At 49.0% G+C, this 25,837-nt stretch overlaps 1 protein-coding gene across 5 annotated transcripts in view; it reads left to right on the top strand.

Moving 5' to 3' along the window:
* LOC102456181 (dual specificity protein phosphatase 22-A-like) overlaps positions 1-25,837 on the top strand; it is a 60,441-nt gene that overhangs the window by 12,000 nt on the left and 22,604 nt on the right. For 3 of the 5 annotated variants that reach the window (XM_025178615.3, XM_075939949.2, XM_075939948.2), the window contains 2 exons: positions 242-275; positions 19,026-19,075. In XM_025178615.3, coding sequence (XP_025034400.3) covers positions 249-275; positions 19,026-19,075 — 77 coding nt within the window. In that variant the 5' untranslated portion in view covers positions 242-248. Of the gene's footprint in view, positions 1-241; positions 276-8,932; positions 9,016-19,025; positions 19,076-25,837 lie in introns of all 5 variants that reach the window. The other 2 variants (XM_075939950.2, XM_006137364.5) reach the window with 1 other exon arrangement.

Here is a 25,837-nt window from a genome sequence, read left to right as displayed (position 1 = left end):
AGCCACATACCTTCCCCTAAGTGGGAGTTTTCCTCCCACAGCTAGGAAAGGCAGTAAGGGTCAGAAATGATCCACCCCTCTTTTTAGTGTCCAGACTCGGGGTTGCTGCTATAGCAAGCGATCACAAGGTTTAACGTCATTGTCATTTATTCTTGCATAGCCCTGCAATTCATCTGCTCCGGCAGCAGGGTTCTGACACTGAGACCCCTCTGAAATCCCCCCTTTCTTTGTCTTTTTGCAGGTTGTTGATGGCCTCTACCTGGGAAACATCCGGGGTAAGTGTCTTTCGCTCCTTCCCCCATTGATTACTCACCATGCGCTATTGACCTGTCAGTGCACTAGGTGTTGAACAGAAAGACACAGTCCCTGCCCACCAAGTAAAGAATCCAATGATCTGATCCTGTTGGATCCTGAGTGTCTCCTGCAAGGTGCTGATCACCTTCAACTCCCACTGATTTCATTGTGAGTCTCTCAGTGCCCACCCAGGACTGGGCCTGTCTAAGCCAGAAGCTGTATAAATGGGGTACGCACTATGAAAAAGCGGCTTTCTCCTTCCCATGGAAGCTCTAGAGCAGTGGTTCCCAAACTTTTCACCATCAGGCCCCCTTTTTGATTTTTGAGAACCCCCCCCTGCATAGCAGCAAAACTTGTTGAGCAAAAAAAAAATGAACAGATCGGGGCCAAAAAAAAAAAAAAAATAGCAAAACGTAGGGGGGGATTAACGGGGAGGGGGGGAAGGAGGGCTGGGTTGCCTCGCACACTCCCTGGAATTTCTTCACGCCCCCAAGTTTGGGAATCCATGCTCTATAGAATGGCTCTCAAACACACACATGCGCTCAAACATGCCTGGGTCAGTGGGGGACCTGCAGACAGTTCCTTGGCAGGGGCCCTGGAGCTCTTCCTCATTGCTGGGCCACAGAGAACGGTGTCCAGTAGGACCCACATCTGCACACGTGGCTAGACACTGCTAGGTCCCTCAGCCCAGTGGCCTTGTGCAAAAAGGGAGCTACATGCAGTTCTGGCGCCAAGGAGAGAGACCTATTCACTGCACCAGAGCCATTGGCTGGCTCTGGGGAAGTTCAATAAGTGCATTGCAGCCCACGCTGATGAATTTACCCACCAAAGTGAGTTGATCCAGCTCACGGAGGCCCTGCTGCTCCCCCCTCACCCAGGCCAATCAGGGCAGGGAGGGAGTGCGCAAAGTCTCTTCCTGCCCTGCACGGGGCTTGTAACTTCAAGTCAACCGCCAGCTGCTGCTCAGCTGGTGGTTGACTCTAAGCATGGTGCTCCCTTGCAGGGTGGGGGCAGGGAGCGAGAGACTTCCCGTGCTCCCCCTCCCCAGGCCCTGATTGACCTGGGGGCAGCAGTGGGGAGCACGCAAAGTCTACTCCCATTGCCAGGGGCATGAGCACCTAGAGGGACCCACCGCCTGTTCTGAACAGCTGGTGGTTCTCTGGGGGGGGAGGGGGGAGAAGGGGAGAGAGTTTGTGTGCTTCCCCCAACCCCCAGGCCAATTATGGTCTGCAGGTGGGGAGGCAGGAAGTGTCCTGGCCTCGCCCCTTCTGGGGTGTTCCAGGGCCACTTCAAAAATTTCTGAAGTGGCCCCTGGTAAAAAATTATTGCCCACTCCTGGACGAGACCTTCTTAGCAGTACTTTCCAGTGCACTGGGAGCCAGCCCAAGGCTCCGGCCATGAAAGCTGCTGCCCTTTTACAGCTCGTATGGTAGCTGCTCTCTGGGGAGCGATTAGGTGAGGCGAGAAGAGCCCCTGATGGTTGGCCCATCAGAACAGCCACGTTGCTTGTTGAAAGAAGGGCCCAGAAGTGTCTTTATGTGCCTCTGGTATTGCGGATGGCATCCTCATTCCCCTTTTGATGGGCCAGGAGTTCTCCCACCAGCACTAGGAGGAGGAGGAGAAGAGGCAGGAGGAAAGAAAAGGAGCTATGTAGTGGAGGCTCTTTGGGCAATGCGAAGTCTGCCTTCAATCTGCGTGTTTGGCATGGAGCTGGCAGCAACCAGTGTGGAATGCACCAGGTTGGCTCCCTGAGCTGAGGAGAGTTAGCACGGTGGAGTATGAGCCTCGGATCGCAGATCTGACCTAAATAAACCCACCCTCCAGGTTACCAGTTCCTTGTGTCAGCACGGCACAGACTGGTGGGATTCTAGCAGAGAGGCAGTTAGCTTGATGGTCTCATTTGCATATCACTACCCAGCATGCAGCTGTTCTCTGGGAAGAGGCTGAAAGACACCCCAGTGCTTAGCCTGGTGACTGACCTGAACAGATTTTAATGTGTTCCTCAGGACGGGTCCGGCGAATAGGGGATATTGAATTATTAGCTGAACCTTTCAAAATGGCCCCACCAGCACGGCGATGAAACATTGCCAGGATACCTGGAGAATTGAGGCATGTGTTGTCTGTGAGGGTCCTACCCATGGTACTGCCATGGTGCCCAACAGTGTGGTGTCTGGGCACCTCTAGTCACAACCATCAATGTGTTTATCCTGTGAGGGAGGACGGTGTTATTAACCCCATTGTACAGCTGGAGAACTGAGGCCCACAGGGATCACATGACTTGCCCATGGTCACACTGGAAGTCAGTGGTCAAGCAGGGCACTGAAGTGGGGTCTCCAAAATGCCGCACTAGCACTCTAACCACTGGACCATCCTTCATCTCTGCGTGGTTTCTTTTGTCCATTGGGCGTGTTGATTTTAGGTTTCTCCATCTCACCCATCACCGTAGTATTTAAGAGCTGAGCAGGGACTTTAGGCATTGTCTACAGTGCATGTGAGACAAGAGAGTCCATAACAGGCTGGTGCATTTTTAAAGGCTGGCCCTACAAATTTCTGTCAGGCTGCACGCTGCTACTCATCCCTCCATCTAGCCCCACCGGTCCCAGCTCTATGAAAGCAGCTGGGTCAAGGTACTGGAAAGGCAGAAGTCACTTCATAGGTTTATAATGGTCAGGTCAAGAATCCCAAATGTGTCTCTCTCCATGACCCTTGTATGGTATCTGTGGAATACGTGTTTTACTAAACCTCACACGCCCTTAACTTCTTCAACTGTAAATGCCTGAGAGCAGGGACTGTGGCTTCCCATGTGTTTTCACAGCCCCCAGTACAGAATAACAACACCCAGAGGATGCAGTTTTCCTATTGTATTTATAGGGGCCCTAAAGAAATGGCCTCTATATGCTCAGACACAGCTATAAGGAACCAGAAGTATCCAGTCACTGCAGTATATAGGCACCGAGGTCTTTATATTTAGCATAACGTGGAGCTTGCTTTGAGTCCTAGGGCTTAGCAACTTAGGCTGGGGGGTTTGTATTGATTTTTAAGGGCTATTTTCCTGGCAATCTCACATTTCTTTAAGCCTGAAGTCTGGGTGTTGCTCTGGACTTGCCCTGCACGTCACAGCAGACAGCCTGCATTCCCTGGAGAGGGTGACCTTTTTTCTCCAGGGAGCGTGAAGGGCTCTGTTCAGTGATTCACTCTCCCCACCCACCGCCCCGCTAGATCTCTCAGCAAGTTAGTGATCGTATTGCCTAGACTGGCATGGCTTCCATGGCTGGGGTATTCGGCAGGGGCAGCTAGAGAGGAAAAATGGGCCAGTGGTTTGGGTAATTTGAGTTTAATTCCCTTCTCCAGCAATGTTTCTCTGTGTGACTGCCTCTCCATTCTCTGTCTCAGTGATGGGATAAGAGCACGGTCCTATCTCACGGGAGTGTGGCGAGGGTAAGTACTGAAGGAATAGAGGCTGCTTAGGGCCCGTCGCAGGACCACTGATGGGGGACTCTAGATGACTGGTGTGTTCTCAGACTTCTACTCCGGCCCAGATGGGAAAAGTGCCTTGCTACTCAAGGATCTGATTTCCCTGACGGAGGGATTCTTGGCTCCTGTGTGTAGAAGAGGCGCGCTCTTTCTAAAGGTCAGCAAAGGGCTAGGTGGAAGCTCTGTCAAGGAGCGTTCTTTCCAGTTCATTTATTTCTCCTCCCAGTGCTGGTTTTGAAAGGTGTCAAATGCTCCTTAAGCGACTGGGCATTGGTGAGGTTTCCATGGCGCGGTGCAGCGACAGAGCAAAGCCAGGAATGAAGAGAGAAAGGCTGTACGTTTGCGTGGCAGTCAGGGCCGGCCCGTGGGTATAGGTGGACTCGGCCACCGCCTAGGGCGCCGCCGCCCGGGGTGCCCGATGATGACGTCACGGGGATGCCCCCCATGACGTCAGTCGGCCCTGCAGATGGGGGCACCGATCGTGCGTTCCGCCTGGGGCGCCAGCTGCCGCAGCCGGCCTCAAGTCGCTCCTGGTGGGAGTAGAACCTCTCCATGGATCGACCGCAGAAGCCAGGAAGGCCACAGTGAGAAGGTGACGCCGCAAGCAGAGGTGTGATAGTAGCATGGGCAGGCATGTCTGTGCTAGATCGCCACTCGCTCAAGTAGCAATGAAGCCTGCCAGTCCAGGACTGAATGCATAGGTTAATCCTGCCAGTCCTGTGGCACCTTAGGGTGCATCTACACAGCACCCTTACCTTGAAATTAGCTACACAATTTGCTCTATGCAAATTGTGTAGCTTATTTCGAAATAAGGTGCTAGTCCAAAACATCCCTTAACCCTCGTGCAATGAAGTTTACAGGGACATCGGAATAGCGAGCCTGTTATATTTTGATATTATGGGCTTGCTCTTAAGACGTGGAATAGTTATTTTGGGATACCGGAGGTATCTCGAAATAGCTCCGCAGTGTAGCTTTAGAGACTAACAGAAATATATAGGATCCTGAGCTTTTATGGGGAAAACCCACTTCATCAGATGAACTGGAGTGGAAATACCAGAATCCAAGATATATATAGCAGTAAAAGAAGTACCTATCAATTGTAGGACCTGTGTTAATGAAGCTAATTACGGGTGTGTCTAGACTATAGGTTTTTTTTAAAAAAACTTGCCCTGCGTCTAGACTGCTGCCACATTCTTTCGAAAATAAATCGAATGAACGCAGCAGTTTTTTCAACCACAGGAAACCTCATTTTACAAGGAATAACGCCTTTTTCGAAAGTGCTCTTTTGAAAAAAGGCGCTGTGTAATGCAAACTGTGCTTTTTCGAAAGAGCGCATCCAGATTGCGGCTTGCTTTTTCAAAAGTACTGGTTGTAGTCTAGACGCTCTTTTTCGAAAGAGACTTTTTCGAAAATATCTTTCGAAAAAGCCTCTTTCAAAAGAGGATTGCAGTCTAGACATAGCCTAAGTGGGCTGGATGTGTCCCATTCATAGTTTTTGATGTGAAAATGCGGATGGTAAAGACAGGAGAAATTGGCTTTGTGCGTTAACCAGTTTATGTCTTTATTCAAGATGAATTTGTAGATAAATTCCAGTTATCAGTCTCTCTGTAATTGGTTGGTAAAATTTCTTTGTAGAGGAATGGCTACTTTTAAATCCATGCCTGAGTGACCAGGAAGGTTAAAATGTTCCTCTACCATGGGTGTTACCATTTCTGATGTCTGATTTATATCCTTTGTCGCAGAGACTGTCTGGGTTTGGCCAATGTACAGGGCAGAGGGGCATTGCTGGCATTTGATGGCTTAGATCACATTGGAGGATGTGCACGTGTATGAGCCCCTGATGTGGTGGCTTATGTGGTTAGGTCCTGTGATGGTGTCACTTTTATAGATGTGTGGACAGGGTTGGCAACGGGGTTTGTTGCAGAGGTAGGTTCCTGGATGAGAGTATCTGAGGTATGATGTGTGGCTGCTGGAAAGGATTTGCTTCATGTTGGGGGGGCTGTCTGTAGGGGAGAACTGATCTGTCTCCCAAGGCCTGTCAGAGTGAGGAATTGTTTTCCAGGTCAGGTTGTAGATTGTCAACGATATGTCTGCAGTGTTGATACCCACTGTGTGTAATGTGTAGGAGGGGACAGCCAGCAAAGTGTGTATTTTTCCAGAGAGAAAGGCAGCATTACAAAGCTGTGAGCCATAGTCATCAGTGGTTCTGCTGGGCCCAGATTTTCAGAACAGGAGGAAACACGTTATCGCTAGAGTAGTAGCGAGGGCCAGAAGGACACTGGTGTGCAGCAAAGAGACAGCCGCAAAGTCCTGGGTGGTGTCAGACGATGGTCAGGGCAGTGAGTGGTGTGTGTGTGTGCTATACACCCGAGACTTCAACTGCTGAGACCGGGGTCCCTTGCAGCGGGCAACCTGGAGGAGGTTGACGAGCGCCCCAATAAGTTTGCAGGGAGAGCTTATTACACTTCAGATTTTAGCTGCTAGAATCTGTGATTCCTTCGCAGCGGGCAGCCAGGGGGAGGCTGAGAAGTGCCCCAATGGATCTGCCACCTGGGAGTGACACAAATCCAAACGCCCAAGCTCTCCCTATATCTGTCCCTTAAGACCGGCTGAAGTTCTTTTAAATTGTGCCTGGTTCTGTTACAGCAACTGAAGGAGTCAGGTTAAAGCTTAAACAGTTACAGGTTTATTGAGGAAGCTTATAAATCATATGGTTGCAATGGCTATTGTTCTATTTCTTAACTGCTAGCAAAATATAGATCTTAAAAATGGTTACAAAGAAGATAAAGATAGGAAAACAGAAATAATAGTACCAAGTAACAGCTTAACCTTTAAAGAGCTCTAAGTCTGTGTACACTTAAGACAGAGGACCACATCCAGGTACAATTTTTACCCCCTTCTGTGCCTCTCGACTCCAGCGTGTCAGGCCAGGGCCGGTCCCTCAATTCCTAGGAAAGACGAAAATACGAGGTGGGCGTCCCCATAGAACCTCGGAAGGTCAAACACCTAACCCGACCAGCAGGTAGAGGATAGAATGACACTCAAAAGTGAGTGTGCTGCTGTACCCATCTTTATACCCATGGGGTCACGTATTTCTCTTTCTTATCTGTGATGCCAAATAGTGCTGGTCTGCCTTTTGTGAGACCAGTTCTTACAAGGGAGTTGTGAACTTAATTTACACTTGTAAGAGAGATAACTAAATTGGAAGTACTGGGCATTCTTTTCTCAGTGGGAAATTCCTCTCCCAGGGACTGTGTGTTCGTATCAACATGGGTGCCAGCCGGGTACTTCTCGCAGCCTCGAGGCCAGCTTTTTGCCTTAATCGTTCTCTCCTCATATCTATGTTTTCAGCTTCTCAGGATCAGATGAGCCAGCATAGACTATGCTGATTTTATTGCGTCTTCTCTGTCCTGTATGCTTCAGAGAGGCAAATAAGATGGATGAGATGGGGGGGCTGTCTGGCTACAGGTGGGTGTGGGCTTATTCTAATTCTCAGTACTTTTCATTCTCAAATCCCTTTGATATTAACTCATTACTCCTCACCCTGCTTGGGAGAGGTAGGTGGAGAGCCAAGTCTGAGTATTCCATTGAGCAGTGGGGGAAACTGAGGCACAGAGCAGCTGGGTGGCTTGCCCAGGGTCGCAGAGGGAGTTGCTGTCAAGTGCTGGGATTAGAACTCGGACATTCTGGCTGTAAACTGGAGACCCACCTTTGCTTTGTTAGTTATAGCAGCACCATTTACAGTCCTAGGTGGACCGATAGAATACATCTACACTGCCTCCCAGCCTTGGTTTGCTTATTTGTAGGGTGGGGGGAATTGAGACCCCCAAGCTGCAGCATCTACACAGCTGTTTAGAGCACTAGTGCAAACCTGATCCAGGTTGCAGTGTAGACATACCCGTCTTTGGAGCTGTTTTCCTAGACTTGCTTGGAATTCTTGTGTGCGTGCTGCTCATGGTTTATTCCTTTCCCAGAGTGAGAGATGCCTGAAGGAGACAGGCACAGGGAACCAAAGAGGAGATTGGCAGGGGGAGGGATTGGAAAGTTTGTGTTACTGCAGAACAATCCTGCAACAGGTGAGCGGCTAAGCAGGATCTGGGACACACTATGTAGTCACTAGAGGGAGCAGTTTATGTCTCTCCTAAGCATTGCTACCAGATGCTGAATTAGCCACTGCTGCCTTTAAACAGGAGAACTTGCTGTCATTCCTATGGGCTGGGCACATCTCTGTGCCTGTTTGCAGGAGGCCATGGGGTCCCAGCTCTGGAGGGGAATTTAAATGGTAAGAACACTCCAGACTTGTCAGTTTTCCAGCTGGTCACAAAATGGCTCTGCTCCACCAATGCGGCTGGTGGAGTTCTCATCTTAATGCTGAGAGTCCGGGCATCTTCCAGACTGAAAATAAACCAAAGAAGTATGGAGGAGGAGAATATCTACATCCACAGTCTCCAAAAAGCTGGGAAAGGGAGACTGGAGTAGAGTTCAGAACGTCTCAAACTCCGTTTCCGTTTACATATGAGAGTGCACAATGCCCACAATCTTTTCCACTGTCAAAAGATTGTGTGACTGGATTGAATGATTCCATTTCTGAATGGTGTACCTTTCCCGCCCCCCCAGGAACCCATGCTGGCACTAGTAGAGGTATGTCTCTCACAGGGCTGATGATATTTTCCCATCAAAGCTTTTTTTGGAACATTGTTTTTTTGATTAAAGTAAAATGTTCCTGCACAGTGTCTGTTCTCCTCAGAAATGTTTTAGCTTAAAAAAAAAAATCAAACCCTGAAAACTGAATTTGCTTTGGCTGAAAACTGAGCTGTTTTGAGGGTATGGCCATTTTTGTCCAAATATTTTCTGACAAAGTCAAAATTTTCCACTGAAAATTTCCGGGAAAACCAAACCAAACGAAATTGCATTTTTGTTGGAACTTTTTCTGAGGGAGGGGGCGAAGGGGAAGAATCCAGAGTTTGACCAGCTTTAATTTCTAATAAGATCAGAGCTACTAGAAATGGGAAAGACCTGCTGGACCATTATACCAAACTGACACTCACGTGATCTTAGCCAAAAGACCGCTATGTGTTTTAGCTGCTGAAAACTAATATTACTACTTTACGGGCCAATTTTTAAAGGCAGGGTTGGGTGCTTATAAGTTTAATTCTGCCTACAGATTCCGAGGATGGAGAAAGTTTGACAAAGAACGGGATCACCCACATCCTGTCTGTGCACAACAACGCCAGGGCCGTGCTGGAGGTGAGTGGGAGTGCGTTCGCAGCTGCAGCCTGGGGAGATGGGAAGGAGGGAAATATGAGAGGTGAGCATTGCTGCTATGAAGTGGGGACAATAATGCTTCCAGGAGCAGGGGCTGTCCAGCTCAGTTTGCTAATGTCCCGGAAGTGCTTAGAGATCTCTGGAGAAAAGACTTTGCTGCTATAATTAGAGCCCTGCGTGGATACACAATTTCTATCCGCATCCTCATCTGACTCTGCAAAAGAGAGCCACGGATATTGATATTGACAGCTGCGGAACCCCATGCATAAGAACGGCCATACTGGGTCAGACCAACCGTCCATCCAGACCAGTGTCCTATCTGCCGACAGTGACCAATGCCAGATGCCCCAGAGGGAGGGAACACAACAGGTAATCCTCATGTGATCCCTCCCTTGTCACTCATTTCCAGACAAACAGAGGCCAGGGACACCATTCCTACCCATCCTGGCTAATAGCCATTGATGGACCTAACTTCCATGACTCTATCTAGCTCTTTTTTGACCCCTGTTACCGTCCTAACCTTCACCATGTCCTCTGGCAAGGAGTTCCACAGGTTGACTGTGTGTGGATATCAAGCAGATATCTACAAATTTGTAGGGTTCAAGATCAAAATTTGTATCCTCATCCATATCTGCAAAAATGAGCTGCAGATACCTGCATCTACCTCCACGGATGTGGATAACTGTGGCTATAAAGCAGGTATCTGTAGCTTTGCAGGGTTCTAGCGAGCTTGATGCCAGGGAGGAGAATGGGTGCCTGCTAGACAGAATCTGGGCCACGAGAGGGCATCCCAGCTCTGTGCAGTGGTGCAGGCTTCTTGCTGGCTGGAGAAGAGCTGTGCATGCGGGAGGGGGCGTTGCAGCTGTTTGTGCGTGAATCAAGTGTTCCTCGTTTGGGAGCCCCGTGTGTGTGCAGATAGCCTGGTACGCACGCAAGTTTGCATCCAGGCCTTTGGCAGCTCCAGACTTGTACTTCTGCCAAGCACGCTACATGGGCAAATTGGGGTGGCCCAGGGCCACTTTGAGGCGGGGGGAGGGGAGGGCAGGGGAGACGGCACTTTTGTGCTGGTGGCAGCTGGGTAATGGGCTCAGGAGTTGGGTTTGGGATGAGTGGGGTGGGTGCTGGGTGCCTGGCTGCTGTCCGATAGACGGCGAACCTAGACATGCTGCCGAGGCGCAGGCAAAGGGAGCGAGTTTAGGAAACAGCCCTTTGGGGCTCCTTGAAATGAGACCCTGTGTCCGGCCCAGGACAGCCTAGACACCTTGTCGTCAGGTACATGCCCGGCATGGATTTTGCAGATGAGTCCGTGACCCAAGGAATGGTGCGTGGCCTGCTCGGCTCATGTGTCTGCCACGAATGGGTAGGGGCCGCTCTCCCCATCCCCAGCAAACACGGAGGGCTAGGCTGGACAGTCCTTCCGGTCATGAGCAGTGCGCTTGCTGCCACCAGCAGGGAGCTCACAAGCGTGCACCGAAGAGCGTGTGTAAGGGAACAACTGAACCCGTATCTAACCCCCCCCGTGGCGGGCCCTGTAACAACAACTCCGCTTCCGAATACCTCCCCACTTCTTTGCTTCCCTCCCCTTTAAGCCTCTGCCTCAGGGAGGTCACAAACACAGGACCACTGGAGTCAATGGGAGTTGTGGCATTTGCATGGTGGGGAACAGGTCCTTTGTGTGACTGGTGGCTGGCCCACAGGCAAGCGGAGTTTTCCTCTAGCTCAGGTGTTGGCGGACGTTGGTTCTGGAGCTACCCGGGGCCACCCATCTACCCAAGGATATGAGCAGTAGCGGGGGAGGGAAGAAGCAGGCAAATGCCACTAAACTGCACCTTGTCCCAGTGGGAAGATGACACAGCCACGCTCTTGTGTGACGGGATGTGTGAGGGCTCTGGTGCTGGTGTCTGCTGCAGCCTGTGGATTCAGACCAGCACCTCCGCCGGAGGCTTCCCTTTTGTCAAGGCAGGGAAGGGGACTTTCGGGCTGGTCAGGAAGTTGGTTTTCTCACACTCAGTACAATGTCTCTGCCGAGGGCCAGAGCACCTCTAGTGCTCATGCAGAAGGAATCGTGGTGGGGAGGGGCAGCTGCAGCAGCTCTGTTTTTGGCTTAAGCAGGGGTGGGGAACCTTTTGTGGGTCGGGGGCCGCTGACCATGGAAAAATCAATGGGGGCCACACACAAGTGAGAAGCAAACAGACAAACAAACAAACATAAATCAACACCCCTCCCGTCCCCAAGTGAGAAGCAGACAGACACTCCTCACGTTCCCCTCACACACCAGAGCCTGCGGGCTCCTGGACTAGTAGATTTTGTGGCCCCCTAGGCTCTGCTTGGGGCCAGAAAGGAGAGTTAAGTGTGTGGGATGAGGCTGCTGGAACACAGGCTTGGAGGGGTGGGGTCTGGATGGACGGGAGGGTGCAGAAGCAGGCTGGGGTTGGGAAGGCCGGGCAGGGTACAGGAGCAGAGGGGTGTGTGGAATCTGGGCAGGAGAGGACCCAGTGCTGAGGGGGGCAGCCCCAGTGCTGAGGGGGGGCAGCCCCAAGCCTCAGGGACTGGATCCAGGCAAGCCAACGCCAGATCTGGCCCTCGGGCCTTAAGTTCCCCACCCCTGGTTTAACGGATGACCTGAGAGGGTGAGGTAGCAATAGGACTCAATTTTCAGACATTTTCTTGTTTAGCGCAGGGGGAACGGTGGGACCCCGTTGCAGTGCACTGGAATTCTTGGCGCTGGGGGCCTGTAGCTTCCCAAAGAGCCAGAACTGAAAGCCCCAGCTCCACGCCAGTTTGGGGATGGTCCGGAGCAGATCTGAGCAGTGCCACTGGGGCTAGTTCTAAGGGAGATAGACGTGAAGAGCACCAGGCAGTTCTCCATCCTCTGCCGCTCTGGGTGGGAGCCAGGGGAGGGTAGAATTGCAGAGTGAAAAATAGCAGGTTAATAGGAAAAAATAATGGGAAGCAACCCAGATCCCCCTTAGCTAGCCCCACATCCTCAGGCCCATCTGCAGCACCAGCTCTTGTGTAAGTGCGCTGCTGCCCTCTAGTGGATAGGAAAGCGAATATGTGTGAACTTAGTACAGGTTGAACCTCTCTAGTCCGGCACTCTCTGGTCTGGCAACCTCCATTGTCCGGCATGACTTTAGTTAGCTGGATATACACTGAACGTGGGTGTGGCCAAGTTTCCTGCTGTCCCATAAAGTTTGTTTGCAGTCACCAGTCCTGGCTCTCAGTGTTCTGTGCTGTTATTTAGCTCTAATATTCCCCTAAATGTCTTCTAAGAGCCCAGTAAGCAGTGGAAGTGTTGGTCATGCTGCTAGACAATATTGACCTCCCATGGTTTGGTAAATTGTCTGGTTTGGCACCAGTCAGATCCCAAGGATGTCGGACTAGATTCTACCTGTACCCATGCCTGAGTCAGCTGGTTCTGCTGCTTGAAGCGGTATTTAACTGACTAGACAAATCCATACATCTCTTGTGCCTCTCGGTCTCTGCAGCTTCTAAGCCCTCCATACTTGTGTTCCCCACTCTCCTGTCTGATAGTCTCTCCCTTCCAGCGACTGTTATTATTACCAGTTGTCTCCCTTGAGCGAGATTAGGGCCCCATTGTACTACGTGCTGTACATACACTTAGCCAGAGACACCCACTGCCGAGAAGAGCTTGCAGGACAAAACAGACAAGATAGGTGGGAGGGGAAACTGAGGCACAGAGCCAGGCAGTGACTTGTACAAGGGTACCCAACAGTTCTGTGATAGTGCTAAGAAGAGACTCCAGGTTTCTGGAAGCCCAGTTTCACGTGCTACCATGCTTCCTCCCTGCTGGGCCACTCTCCTGTTTATCTTCCACTCCTCTTGGGGAGGGAGTAGGCTCCGTCCATATTACAGTGTGGGTAGGACTTTCCCCTAGCTCCATAGGCTGCAACAGTAACCTGAGGAGCTCAGCAGCTATTCTGGAGGCCGGCATTGCCATTCAAACATCTCCTGTAGTTGGGGAAACTTCCGGCCAGGGTGAAAGGTCAGAGGGCATTCCCCCGGGAGCTGTTGCATGTTCACAGTGGCAGAGACCTGGTGTCTTTGGCGTGGAAGGTTCTTGGGTTGACCTCTGCCGATGGCTGTGTGGCCATGCAGGGAAGCAGAGGATCCTGGGTTTGTTCCGGCAGCAGTGGGCCTGCACTGCTGGGCTTTCCTTCTGCCCAGGAGAGTTACAAAGAAATAGCAGCCGGAGGCTTTTCCTCTAAGGGCCATTGAGTAATTTGTAAAATCAGAGAAACGGCTGCAGGAGCAGCAGCTGCCTGGGAGCCGTCCTTGCCAGAGCCCGGCCACGCCAGACGGGTGGCGAACCACAGCGCGCTCTTACGACACGTTCGAGCACGTGGGACTGGAGGAAAAGGGGAACCGGAAAGGCATGGTGGATTGAGCAATGTGTCAATCACAGAGCCAGGCAGGGAACCACAAACCCCAGCGCTGTTCCCATGCAGGCAGCAGCGCTGTCCTCTTCCCTCCTCCGTCGGGGGAGCCTGTCTCCAGCCGGGCAGAGGAAACGGCTCGCAGAGCAGCAGTTAATTCCGGAGGAGAGGCGGGGGAGAGGGGAGCTGCTGGCAAGATGCACAGAGGAGCTAGTCACAGGGCTGGAGGCGGCAGGCAGGGCCGCACATCTCACTTTGGGGGCAGGTGACTGCTTAGTTTGTGGCTAGACCGGGTGCTCTGGCACGAGGCCAGCAGGTGTCAGATAGGCCAGCTGCAGCTGCATGGCCCTGTCTCTTCTGACCACAAGCTGCAGCCCCGAGTCGTATTCCAGGGCTGCGCTCAGGTTGCCTCGGCTAATGCACCTCACGCCAAGCAATGCTCGAGAGTCCCCTTCTGACACACCTCACGCCTGACTTGCAGCCCCCCTGCTTGCCCAGGCCTGCAACCCGCTGTGCCAACCCCCTGTGCCAACTCCTCTCCCCCCCCCGCTACCCAATTTCCCTCGTCCCTTTGGCAGCAGCTGCCAGTCCGTGTCAGAGCGGGCAGTGGTTTGGTGATGTGTACGGATGAGGAAACCACCAACCCCCTTTTCCCCAAACTAATTTGGAGTCTCTCCATTGTGCGAGAGGCGAATTCTCACGCTAGGCAGAGGGTTTATAGAAGGGCAGTGTTCCCGGGAGATTCACCGCTGTGCATCACACCCAGCCTCTTCCAGCTCCGCTGTGCGCTCTTCCTAAATGGGATTTGCCTGCGCCCGTGTGTGTTGTGGGCGGTGTGTGTGTTGGATGTGGGTGTGCACACGTGTGCAGGAACTCTGCGTTTGAAAGGAAACAGCCAGCTCTGGGAAGTCACAGTGGTGATGGCACCCAGACACCAAGGTGATGGGCACAATACAAGTGTCTGAAGAGGAGAGACTGACCAGTATAGGGGGACAGAGAGGAGATGGCAAAGAGATCCCGGAGCAGTGTCGCCCACCTCTTACTGCCTGAGGGGCAGAGCTGGCCCTGGGGCTGGGCAAACTGGACCCATGCCCAGGGTGCTGTAGCCAGAGTGGGAGGGGCAAGTGGCATGGGTACTGCTGTGCAAAGGGGGTGGAGGGTACTGGGCAGGGGGGCAGTGTGGCTGGGCATGCTGGGTGTGCAGGGCTGGGGGTACAGGTGGGAGGAAAGTGCAGGGGCTGGGAAGAAGGGGGCATAATGAAGGGGTTAGTGGTAAAGGGGGCACAGGATGGGGGTGCAGGAGTTGGGGAGCCCAGGGCTGCCAGGGGAAATGGGGGGTGCTACGCCCACAGGCATCAGGGCCCCCCCAACACAAATTTTCCCAGGGTGCCATTGTCCCTAAGGTCAGCCCTGCTGAGAGGTGGATTCAGACCATGGCTTTCCCCATAACAAGGCCCCGCTAAGCTCTTGGCAGAGGCTCAGGCAGAGAGAGAGATTCCCCCAGGGATGGACTGTCCGACTGTTCTGTGGCCTCAGTCTACCAATGGCTCCCAGGCCAGTCCCCTCCATAGCACGGCTGATCAGCACAGCCTGGACTGGGGTACTGCAGGCTCCCCATAGTCATCTCTAGGGGTACAAAGGTGGGTAGTTGAGCCTGTAGCATGCCCCCCAGCTCGGTTTGGTCCAGGTTTATCTGCCCCCCACGCCTTAGCCAATAAACTGAGCATTTTCCTCTCACTCCCTGATACATGGGAACAGCCAACAATATTCCCATACAAATGGGGGGGAGAGTGTGTGGGGGAGAAACTTCAGGCAAAAGCTTCGTCAGGAATTTCCACTACATGCATCTGACGAAGTGGGTCTTTGCCCACGAAAGCTTATGCTCCTACACTTCAGTTAATCTATAAGGTGCCACAGGACTCCTCGTCGCTTTCTCAAATATATAGTAGATTAAGATGTGTTAGGGCAAGAGGAGGGAGTGCCATAGGTGTGTGTGTGTGTATATTCTGGGTGTGTTGGCTAATGGGTGTGTGAGTGTATAAATAAGGAAAGCAGGCTCACTGGTGCATGTTGATATTAATAAAAGGCAGGTTTATGGGAGAGTGTACATAAATAATACTAGAAGATTTACCTGGTTTTGCTCAGGTCTGTAACTCAATATATATATATATATATATATATATATATATATATATATATATATATATATATATATTTGGTAAATAAAATGAAAATGTCCAGGCTTCACTAAAGTCATTGGTCTAGGTTGGGGCTGGAGATGAGGGGTTCAGTATGCAGGCTGCTCTGGGGAGGGAGGACTGTCCCAGCCCTCTCTACCTGCAGCAGCTTGGGGCCAGGTGAGAAGCACCTCTTCATGGTTGTTGCAGCTCCAGTGGGCACAGGCAGGGAAGGGGCGCATGCCCCCCAGTGGGGACAGGTTCAGGTTCATCTGCCCCCGTGCCTCAGCCAGAGTGAAGAATGCAGCAAGCTGCACTTTCCCCTCACTCCCTGACGAAAGGAGACAGCCAGCAATGTTCTAGTAGGAATTGGGGGAATAAGCCCTGGGGGTGGGAGGCTCTGAATCTGGGGCAGGTCCAGGATGCGGGGTGGTGGTGGGGCAGCCTGCGCTTTTCACCTGCCTGGTGATTCTGTCTCTTTTCTGTTTGGTTTTCTAAGAAGCAATCTCATTCCAGGCACATCCCATGGTCCTGGCATAACCAAACCCCGGCCTTGTTTTAAGTTATGATAAGAGGAAGCTGCATATCAAATGTGGTAGTTCTAGCCTCCTATTTAGGAGGAAGTTCTTGAACAAACAGACAGATATGGACAGACAGACACACACAGAGATACACAGACACACAAACTCTCTCATATGTATAGAGATAAAGGGAACTAACTTAATCCCTATAACCAGTGCTTTTTTGGTGACAGTACGTGCCAGCATGGCATTCTGGCACCTATTTTCCCATCATACTTTAATTGAATGGGATTGTGCTCTGGCGTACCGGCACTTATTTTCTGGGGTGGCTTGGCTCCTGACGGAAGCTCGCCCAGGACATGCGATGCAGCTCTTAAAGGGGCCATGACTGCATTTTGGCCCCCAGCGTGTTTTTTTTTCTCAACAACTTTTCCTTTTTTTTTTTTTTGCTCAACAACTTTGAGCCTGGAGTGCCGGCACCTTTTTTCTTACAAAAAAAAGCACTGCCTATAACCATAGGTTTTCTATATAACTAGAAAAAGGAAAAGGAGCGATAGGAGTGATTGCATGGGTAGATGTTTAAACACCATCTTCCTAATCCAGGTGAGGCCCATACCTACCACAACTAGCTCCATGGGAGGTGAACTCGTTACCACATGTTCACCCCCATCTTCAACATACACTGGTTCCACGCTGAAAAATAGATGGGAACTGTCTGTGTTCTAACCAGGTTCCCGAATGGTGCCAAATTCTTGGCTGTCGCGTGGTCTCAGCACTTGGTGAAAGTCCCAGCCACGTCCCAAGATGGACCCATGTTGCAATTAGTTCAGGAATACTTGGGTTGTAACTACATCCCCTAAATATGGGCTTGGAAGATTCTCAGATCCTTTTCCATAGCTTCACCACGGGAATCCCAAGTGTCCCAGCACTCAAGTATTGGCTGCACCATGTCAAGTTCACTTTATTTTGGGTGTTCTCCATGGAACACTTGACTTCATTAGGAAAAACAAGCCCTTCCTGACTGGGATCAGAACAGGGCTCGCCAGAACGATGATCTGCTAAGCAGGAACAGTGGAAAAAATCCTGGGGACAGTATGATGTTCATGGCAAGACTCCCAGTAGAGTCCATGGAGCCAGGATTCCACCATGTGTTTTAAACATAGATGCTCTTCACTGGGTTTAGGTGTGATGACACTGTGAGCCCCTCATCACAAGGACTGTCCTTAAATATGTGGAAAGTGCCTGGCAGAGGGGGTACTGCCCTAAATAAAGAATAACTCCTTTTACTGATCTGGACAGGGGCTGGTGTTGTCTGAAAAGCGGGCTATAAATCAGCCAGGGTCCACAACTTATGTAATCCAGGAAAATCAATGACATGTTCCTATCCCTTCTTTGGGGAATTTTTACCCATATTCCATCCTGGATTTTGCGGAGGCCTTTGACTTCAACAGGGCCAAGGATTTCATCCCAAGCTGGTAGGGCTGCCAGGTGTCTGGTATTGGCCCAGACAGTCTGCTATTTGCAGCTCTATCTGGAAAAAACCCAGAAATTACTGGACATGTAAAATGTCCAGTATTTTCTGTTTTTCTCAGACGGAAGGCCGCTTGGAACATTCTTCCCCTGCCACGTCTGGTAAGGGCGGGGGGATCGTGGGGATTTAAAGGCACCATAACTCTTTTTTTTGTGAGGTTGTTTTTTTTTTCCTCAACAACTTTGGTCCCCGTGGTGGTGGTAGTTTGTTTGTTTGTTTTTTTGCTCAATCAATTTTTTCCTGCTATGTCTGGTATTTTTATCTGGCAACCCTACAAGCTGGCTGTCATACAGCCAATGTCAAAAGCAGGACAGGCATACCAAAGAGGTGCTGTGTTTTGTAGTAGATTTCATCACCCCGATAACAATTTGTGACCTCCTGGATCCCTGGAACAGTCTGACCATGGAGTGACAGACAGTCCCTGGGGCTCTCCAGTCTATCTTGCCACCCATGCAAGCTGCACATCATGCTAAGTAGTGGCCTGGACTAAAACACAACAAAATAGTTAGTTTGCTCCTCGTCCTGAGAGACCAGTCATATTCCAATTGGTATCTTAGCTCTCACAGCACTGCAAACTAATTAAGGAGTTAGTAACTAGGAGAAAGAAATGAGAGTTGTATTTGCGGGCTAAAGGAGGCAACGTCTATGCGCAAATGAGTATCAGTCTATGGTTCCAAAAGATGAAGGAGGGGTAGTAAACCATCAGCCTTGAATGCCTATTCAGGGCCAACCCAGTTTGACCCTGGGGATCTCTGCCTTTTGTTTCTTAGTTCCAGCGCCCTTGTAAGAGTCCAAACAGCAAAGAGATGAACAATGTTCACGTCACTTATCTTTATTTCCTTCTTCCAGCATTAATACCTATAGAACGAGACCTACTGCCTGTGATTTCTCATGGGTGGATGGGGTAATCAGCAAAGCCTTTGTCCTTGGATGGCCCACCGCCTAATTTTAATAATCCTTCCTGAGGGGCGGGGGGGGGGGGGGGAAGTCACATGTTCAAAGCAGGTGTTTTGACAGTGCTATAAAACAAACATGTTTTACCTGCCAGCATGGAATTCAGCCACTCCAAGTGAGATGAACACAGGCAGCAATTTACGAGCATTTTATAGAAACTAAACTCATCCTTATAGGTTTATCTTGAACAATATTAACATAGAAGTGAGCTGGTCTGGTTTTCAGCTATAAATGTGTCAAAGCTCAGATGACGCCCACAGACCTGACAAAAGTTGACATCTAATTCACCAGTGTCATGCTGGTGAGGGTGCCAAAAAAGTCTGGGGCCAAGGGTAAGAGGATTGTAGAGGGTGGAGATTTCTGGTTACAAACGTATTGAAGGTATTGTAATGTCTCTTTCCTTCTGTTTCAGGACATGACATATCTCTGTATATCAGCGTCCGATTCATCGACTCAAAACCTGTAAGTTTGGTCCCAGTTTTTAACCTTACATAGGCAGCAAATTTTCAATGATCGAAAGTTCAAATTCTAATGATCACCCCTTCATTATTGGGATAATCTTTACATCACTGCTGAGCGTAAAGACAGACTGGGTGTTAACAGCATGTCTAGATTTACGCGCGCGCGCGCACGCACACACACACACACTGTCTCTCTCTCATACATAGAGGTTTGTGTGTGTGTGTGCAGAGCCAGTCAAAAATGGTGAACTTGTTTGTCTCACGATTTCTAACTTGATTTTGTGTCAAAGGATTTGAAATGGATCCATTTTTCATTTACTCAGTTTTTTAAATTGCCATTTCTCCCCCATTTTTCCTTCCAAACTTTCCTTGGAAATGTTTGACATGATTGTTAAAACTTTGCATATACAAGAGTTGATAAGCATTTTGATAAAGTTTTCAACACCAACTTTAAAGGAAACATTCGAAAAAGACACATTTTTCATGACTCTCCCCCACCCCTGCAAAAGCTGACCAAATAGACCATTTTTGCCCCAAATATTGTTTCAGAATAAAAGCCATTTTTAAAAATAAAATACCCCCTTGGATATGGAAGAGACAGGGCAAGTGAAACAATCTATTTTATTGGATGCTGTGTACAACCTTTGGATGTGTGTTGACCAGGTCTATTTGTATAGATGGATACACATCAATAGCTACAACTGGAGGCAAAAGCGATGAGGAGTCCTGTGGCACCTTATAGACTAACTGAAGTGTAGGAGCATAAGCTTTCATGGGCAAAAACCCACTGGAGGCAGTGTGCTGCAGTGAGTAAGAGCCCTGAACTGGCTTCTGTGCCTGGCTCTGCCATGTGACTTTGGGCAAGACATTGCCCAGCTCCGTGCCTCAGTTTCCCCACCTGTAACATGGGGATGATGATGATACTGACCTCCTTTGCAAAGTGCTTAGAGATCTGAAGAAACAGACTAGCTAAGAGCTAGGCATTATCCTGGAGAGTATGGCTGCATCTAGACTGGCATGATTTTGCGCAAATACTTTTAACGGAAAAGTTTTTCCATTAAAAGTATTTGCGCAAGAGAGCGTCTATACTGGCATGTGCCTTTGTGCAAAAGATTTGCTTTTGCGCAAAAGCATCCATGCCCAGTATAGACGCTCTCTTGCGCAAGAAAGCTCCGATGACCATTTTAGCCATCGGGCTTTCTTGCGCAAGAAATTAACGTGGCTGTCTACACTGTCCCTCTTGTGCAAGAATACTTGCGCAAGAGGGCTTATCCCTGAGCGGGCGCGTTGGAGCATTTGTGCAAGAACCACTGATTTTGTACAGTACAAAGTCAGTGTTCTTGTGCAAATATTCGCGGCCAGTGTAGACAGACGGCAAGATTTTGCGCAAAAGCTTCTGCTTTTGCACAAAATCTTGCCGGTCTAGATGCACCCTATGTGTATGAATATCTGCATGTGCATCGGGGGGCTTTTTCAGGAACCCCGTCATTCCTGCGCACGGTGCCGTACTCTGCAAGACTAAGTTTTATTGAGGTGCTACTGCTTTCACATGCATGCATGATTGCCCTCTGGCTGGCAGATTTAGGAAATTCCGTGCCCCCCCCCCCCCCGCCCATGCTCTGAAATCCACGCAGCTGCTTTCACACTGCAAAACCCTCTTCCCAGGTAAGATTCAGCCAGGGGCAGAGCTTATTACAGCTCCCCCGTTGTGTGTTGGGGGATTCTGTGGATTTTCTCTTTCCCTGGCCCCTGGGGCAGCTGAAGAATGGGCTGAGTAGACAAGACTTTTCCTACTGCCAACCTTCACTCTGCTTGAAGCGAGATAGTGCCAGTGCCCTCCACATCCACTGGATCCAGGGGAAATTCAGGACCATCCAAGATGGTGACCCCTCACTTGTAGATGTCCTGGGGCACAAAGCCCAGCTCTAGACAGAGGGTTGCATGTTTGGAGTTGGAGGTTGTGACTTCTCTTCCCAAGGCCTCTTGCATACATTGGCCAACCCTTGGGGTGGTACCATCCCTGAAAAGGCCATGGCATTGCCTCCTCCCTCCCCCCGGACGTAATCCAATGGCAGAATCTCAAAGTGGCCTTGTCACAACACTTCAGTTGCAGCTCTCCTGTGCTGGGGCACAGACCTTTCTTGGGTGCTCCAAAGCTGCACGTGCACAAATAGTATGGGCTTGCCCCATAATGCCGGTCCGACAGGATCTCGCCACCCCATTTCCACAAAGAACCTGTTACGTTCCCATGCAAATCTGGGTCTCGGATTGCCCAGAATTGTAGGAGTGCAAGGTCAGCAGTTGCTTTGGAAACATCTCTGGGTATTTGGAGAGGTGCTAATGTTCCACTGGAAAGTGCATCTTTTGGAGAAAGAGACATGCCCCAGCCTACTAGTTCTGTTGGCTCATCTTCCCACTGCATGGAAAGAGACGTTTTACAAGAAAACCATTCCTCTGCAAGATCAGGATTCTCTCTCTGTCTCTGGGTTTTTTTTTATGGCATTTGTGACAAGTCTATGCAAAACTGGGCACAGGAAGGAAGAATTGTTCAAGGAACTATTTTTTGCACATTGCTTTATACCATAGATTTCACAATGCGGGTGAACTTACAAAGGATTTCTAAGAGGGGAGGTTTGTAACTGGAGACCTTGGCAACGCATAATGACCTGCATATAGAGGGATTTGTACCGATTACACTAGGAGATGGCTGGGAATTGAGTATGTTCCTTGGAGTTGATGCCTGTAAACCTAAGAGAGAGGATTCTGGTGGCTGACATGGATTTGGGAAGTCAGCTGGTGTAGAGTCAGCAAAAGTGGGTTCCCACGGTGGGGAAGCCAGCACTACATTAAAAACCTGATGCAAACAACTATAGAAAAAGGCATGGCCAGCAGTGCATTTCCGAGGCTGGCTTTTTGTGGGACATGAAGTCAAAGGCTTCACGCAACCCCAGAGAGCAATAAAGCTATCATAATTGAGACCCTGGGTTTTTGGGTTTTATTTTGTTTAACATTTCCTAGCAATGTATCAGTGTTTATTACAAAAATAAAAAACTGGATGAAAATTGGTGCAAAAAATTAACTTCTGAATAAATAACCATAAGAATTTAAGAACGGCCATACTAGGTCAGACCAAAGGTCCATTTAGCCTAGTGTCCTGTCTGCCGACAGCGGCTAATACCAGATGCCCCAGAGGGAATGAATAGAACAGGGAATCATCAAGTGATTTTACCCCTGTTGCCTATTCCCAGCTTCTGACAAACAGAGGCTAGGGACACCATTCCTATCCATTCTGGCTAAAAAAAAGTGATAGACTGATCCTCCATGAATTTATCTAGTTCTTTTTTGAACCCTGTTAAAGTCCTAGGTCTTCACAACATCCTCTGGCAAGGAGTTCCACAGATTGACTGTGCATTGAGTGAAGAAATACTTTGTTTTAAATCTGCTGCCTATTAATTTCATTTGATGGCCCACAGTTTTTATGTTATGAGAACAAGTAACTTTTCCTTATTCACTTTCTCCACACTAGTCGTGACCTCTATCATATCCCCACCTTAGTCTGCTTTTTTCTAAGATGAAAAGTCCCAGTCTTTTTAATCTCTCTTCATATGGCAGCCATTCCAAACCTCTAATAATTTTTGTTGCCCTTTTCTGAACTATTTCTAGTGCTAAAATATCTTTTTTGAGATGAGGCAACCACATCTGTACTCAGTATTCAAGATGTGGGGATACCATGGATTTATACAGAGGCAATACGATATTCTCGGTCTTATTCTCTATCCCATTTTTAAATGATTCTTTACAGGGGTAAAATGTTTGCTTTTGTGACTGCTGCTGCACACTAAGAGGATGTTTTCAGAGAACTATCCACAATCAATCCAAGATCCCTCTCTTGAGAGGTAATAGCTAATTTACCTAATCATTTTGTATATATAATTAATATTAGGGAACAGGAGGCAGAAAAAAATGGAACAAATAGAGGAAAGTAAGAGTATTGGAAGTAAAAGCAGGTTAATGCTGTGGTTTATGTTATGAGCTGTACATTAATAGTACATACATACATGCACATAGGCGTGCGGATCTTCCACAGTATAGCTTTACTTTAACAGACAGCCTTGCATTTACACTTGGACTAACTTATAAACATAAACGCAGCTACCTAATGCAGTGTCTTGGCTTTTCTTAACATAATAAATATTTTCATGTTCTTGGGTGGTCTAAAGTTTGGGTGAAAAATTGGTAAGCAAATAGCAGCTTTTGCAAATCCCAGGAGCGAGTCAGTAAAAATCAGTCCGAACTGAAAATGAAGGGCCTTCCCCATAACACAAGATCAAAATTGACAATGGAATGGAAAGCATGACGGCTTTCCTACGGCTCTATAAGTTGGGAGTTGTTGACTCATGGAAGATGTTACCCAATCAGAGAGCTGGATTTGGGCTAGTTTCATGACCTAGCCACAGGGCTTTGTAATGGTATAAGACATTTCAAGCTTCATTCACAGCCTTTGCTTTTCACTTCCTTAGCCTGCCGCAGGGGTGGGACAGCTGTGGGAGCTGTAGGCAGCCCCAGGGAGAGAGGTGGAAGGCGTGGCAGCATCATGTGACTAAACACTCATCACAGCTGATTCATTGTGTCAGCTCCAAATGGAAACTTTCTGAGTTGTCCTTGGACGGAAGGATGGTGGCAGGTGGCATGTGGGGACGGAGGGCGTTTGCGGCAGAGAAGATAGGGGGCTATCCCATGGGGGTGTCAGGTATGCAAAGGGGCCTGGGAGGGAAATGAAAAGGAATATCTAAGAGATGAAGATAATTGACAAAGCCACCCATTATTTCTATCGGAGAGAGCAGCAGAGTGGGGGAATCCATATCAAGGCAAGAGAAGCTAGCAGAGAATTGATTGAGGATGTCAAGGTAATGAAGGACAAAGTCCCTTTCCCATAATGTGAAAGCAAAGGGTCCGTGGATGGGCTTGTTCTTCAAGTGACATAACCAATATGGAGGCTGTCCACCACCGCCGCCACCACCCATCTTTCGCGGCCACAACAGAGTTAAAAAGCGTCCACTCTCCTTTGCGATGGAGTTGACTCTCTTTCCTCCTCTTCTTGGCTTGCCTGACCTATTGCCTGACAGAATGCGTGCTCCAGTCAGGTCTCTCTGCAATCAGTGTGTCTACTGAAAGAGACGATTGATTTCCTAGAAGTGAATGGGCTTTTTAACAATTCTTACTTCTCCTAACCTCATCGTCCCCAGTTTTAATGATCCAGCTAATTTGTAATGTTCTTCTGCAACACCCAAACTCTAGCCCTATAAGTCATCTCACAGGCTACGTCTACACTACAGGGTTTTTGTGCAAAAACCCATGGAGCGCCCACACTGAAAGCGTGTTTTGCACAAGTAAATTTACAGTAAATCAAAAGAACAGAAGTCATCTGATTTTGCAGAAAAACTTGCCAGCTGTCTACACTGGCTGCTTGAATTTCTGGAAAAGCACTGACGATCTCATGTAAAATCCTCAGTGCTTTTCCGGAAATACTATGCTGCTCCCATTCGGGCAAAAGTCTTTTTCCGAAAGATTTTTGCGCAAAAGGGCCAGTGTAGAGAGCACAGTACTGTTTTCCGCAAAAAAGCCCTGATCATGAAAATGGCGATCTGGGCTTTTTTGCGGAAAACCGTGTCTAGATTGGCCACGGATGCTTTTCCTCAAAAAGTGCTTTTCCGTTAAAAGCATTTTCAGAAAATCATGCCAGTGTAGACGTAGCCAAGGGTTTTGTGGTGTAGGTATTCCTCTTTCTATGAGGAATAACTCCTTTTTGTGCAAGAGTTCTTGCACAGGAAGGTGTGTGTGGACGGGCAACAGGGTTTTTTTGTGGAAAAAGAGCCAATCAAAAAAAGCACAGGTGCTCTGGTGGCTATTCTGCGAATAACAATCAAAGCTTTCTTTTGAGAGAGTGTCCATGCAGTCTGGACGCGCTCTTGTGCTAGAAGTTTTTGTGGAAGATCTCTTCCAAAAAAAGCTTCCTGCACAAGAAACCTGCAGTGTAGCCGTAGCCTCAGTGACTTCCTTCAGTGTTCAGCTCCCACATCCCTGGTGAAGGAATGATCACACACAACCAGGTGTGGCTGTGTACTATCAATTTTTTACAACCCCGATTTTTTTGGAAGTTGGGTGCACTTATTGTAAATGGTGTCCTTCTCTTGATTTTGCCATTGCCTTTTCTGTCTCATGTGGCATGGGATTATAAGACAGTAGGATGGGAGTCCTGCCTATATAAAAACTGACTGAGAAGTTTTGCATGTTCAAAAGTTTCAGAGGGGTAGCCGAGTTAGTCTGCAACTGGAAAAACTTAAAAAACAACTAATAGTCTTGCAGCACCTTAAAGACTAACAAAACATGTTGATGGTATCATGAGCTTTCCTGGGCATGTGCACCTACATGTTTTGTTAGTCTTTAAGGTGCTGCAAAACTATTCATTGCTTTTCGAGAACATTTGGGTTTGGCTCACTGTGATTCATCCGCCTAAGGAATCATTGTTCCCGGAAATTAAATAGCGTAGCAGCATTTTAACATATATACCTTCTAGAAGATTTTCCCGGCATTGCTCAGGTCCTTAACTCAGTTAATGTTTGTTTCTGCAAAATGAAATGAAAATGTCCAAGCTTCATTTGAATCACTGCTCTGGGGTGGGGATGGGGAGGAGAGGTTCAGTATAGAGGCTTCTCGGTGGAGAGAGGACAACCCCAGCCCTCTCTCACCACAGCAGCGTGGG

This window comes from Pelodiscus sinensis, chromosome 12 (genome assembly GCF_052426305.1).
Source record: "Pelodiscus sinensis isolate ZL-2025 chromosome 12, ASM5242630v1, whole genome shotgun sequence".
Lineage (NCBI taxonomy): Eukaryota > Metazoa > Chordata > Testudines > Trionychidae > Pelodiscus > Pelodiscus sinensis.
This window is presented reverse-complemented; position numbering and strand designations above follow the sequence as displayed.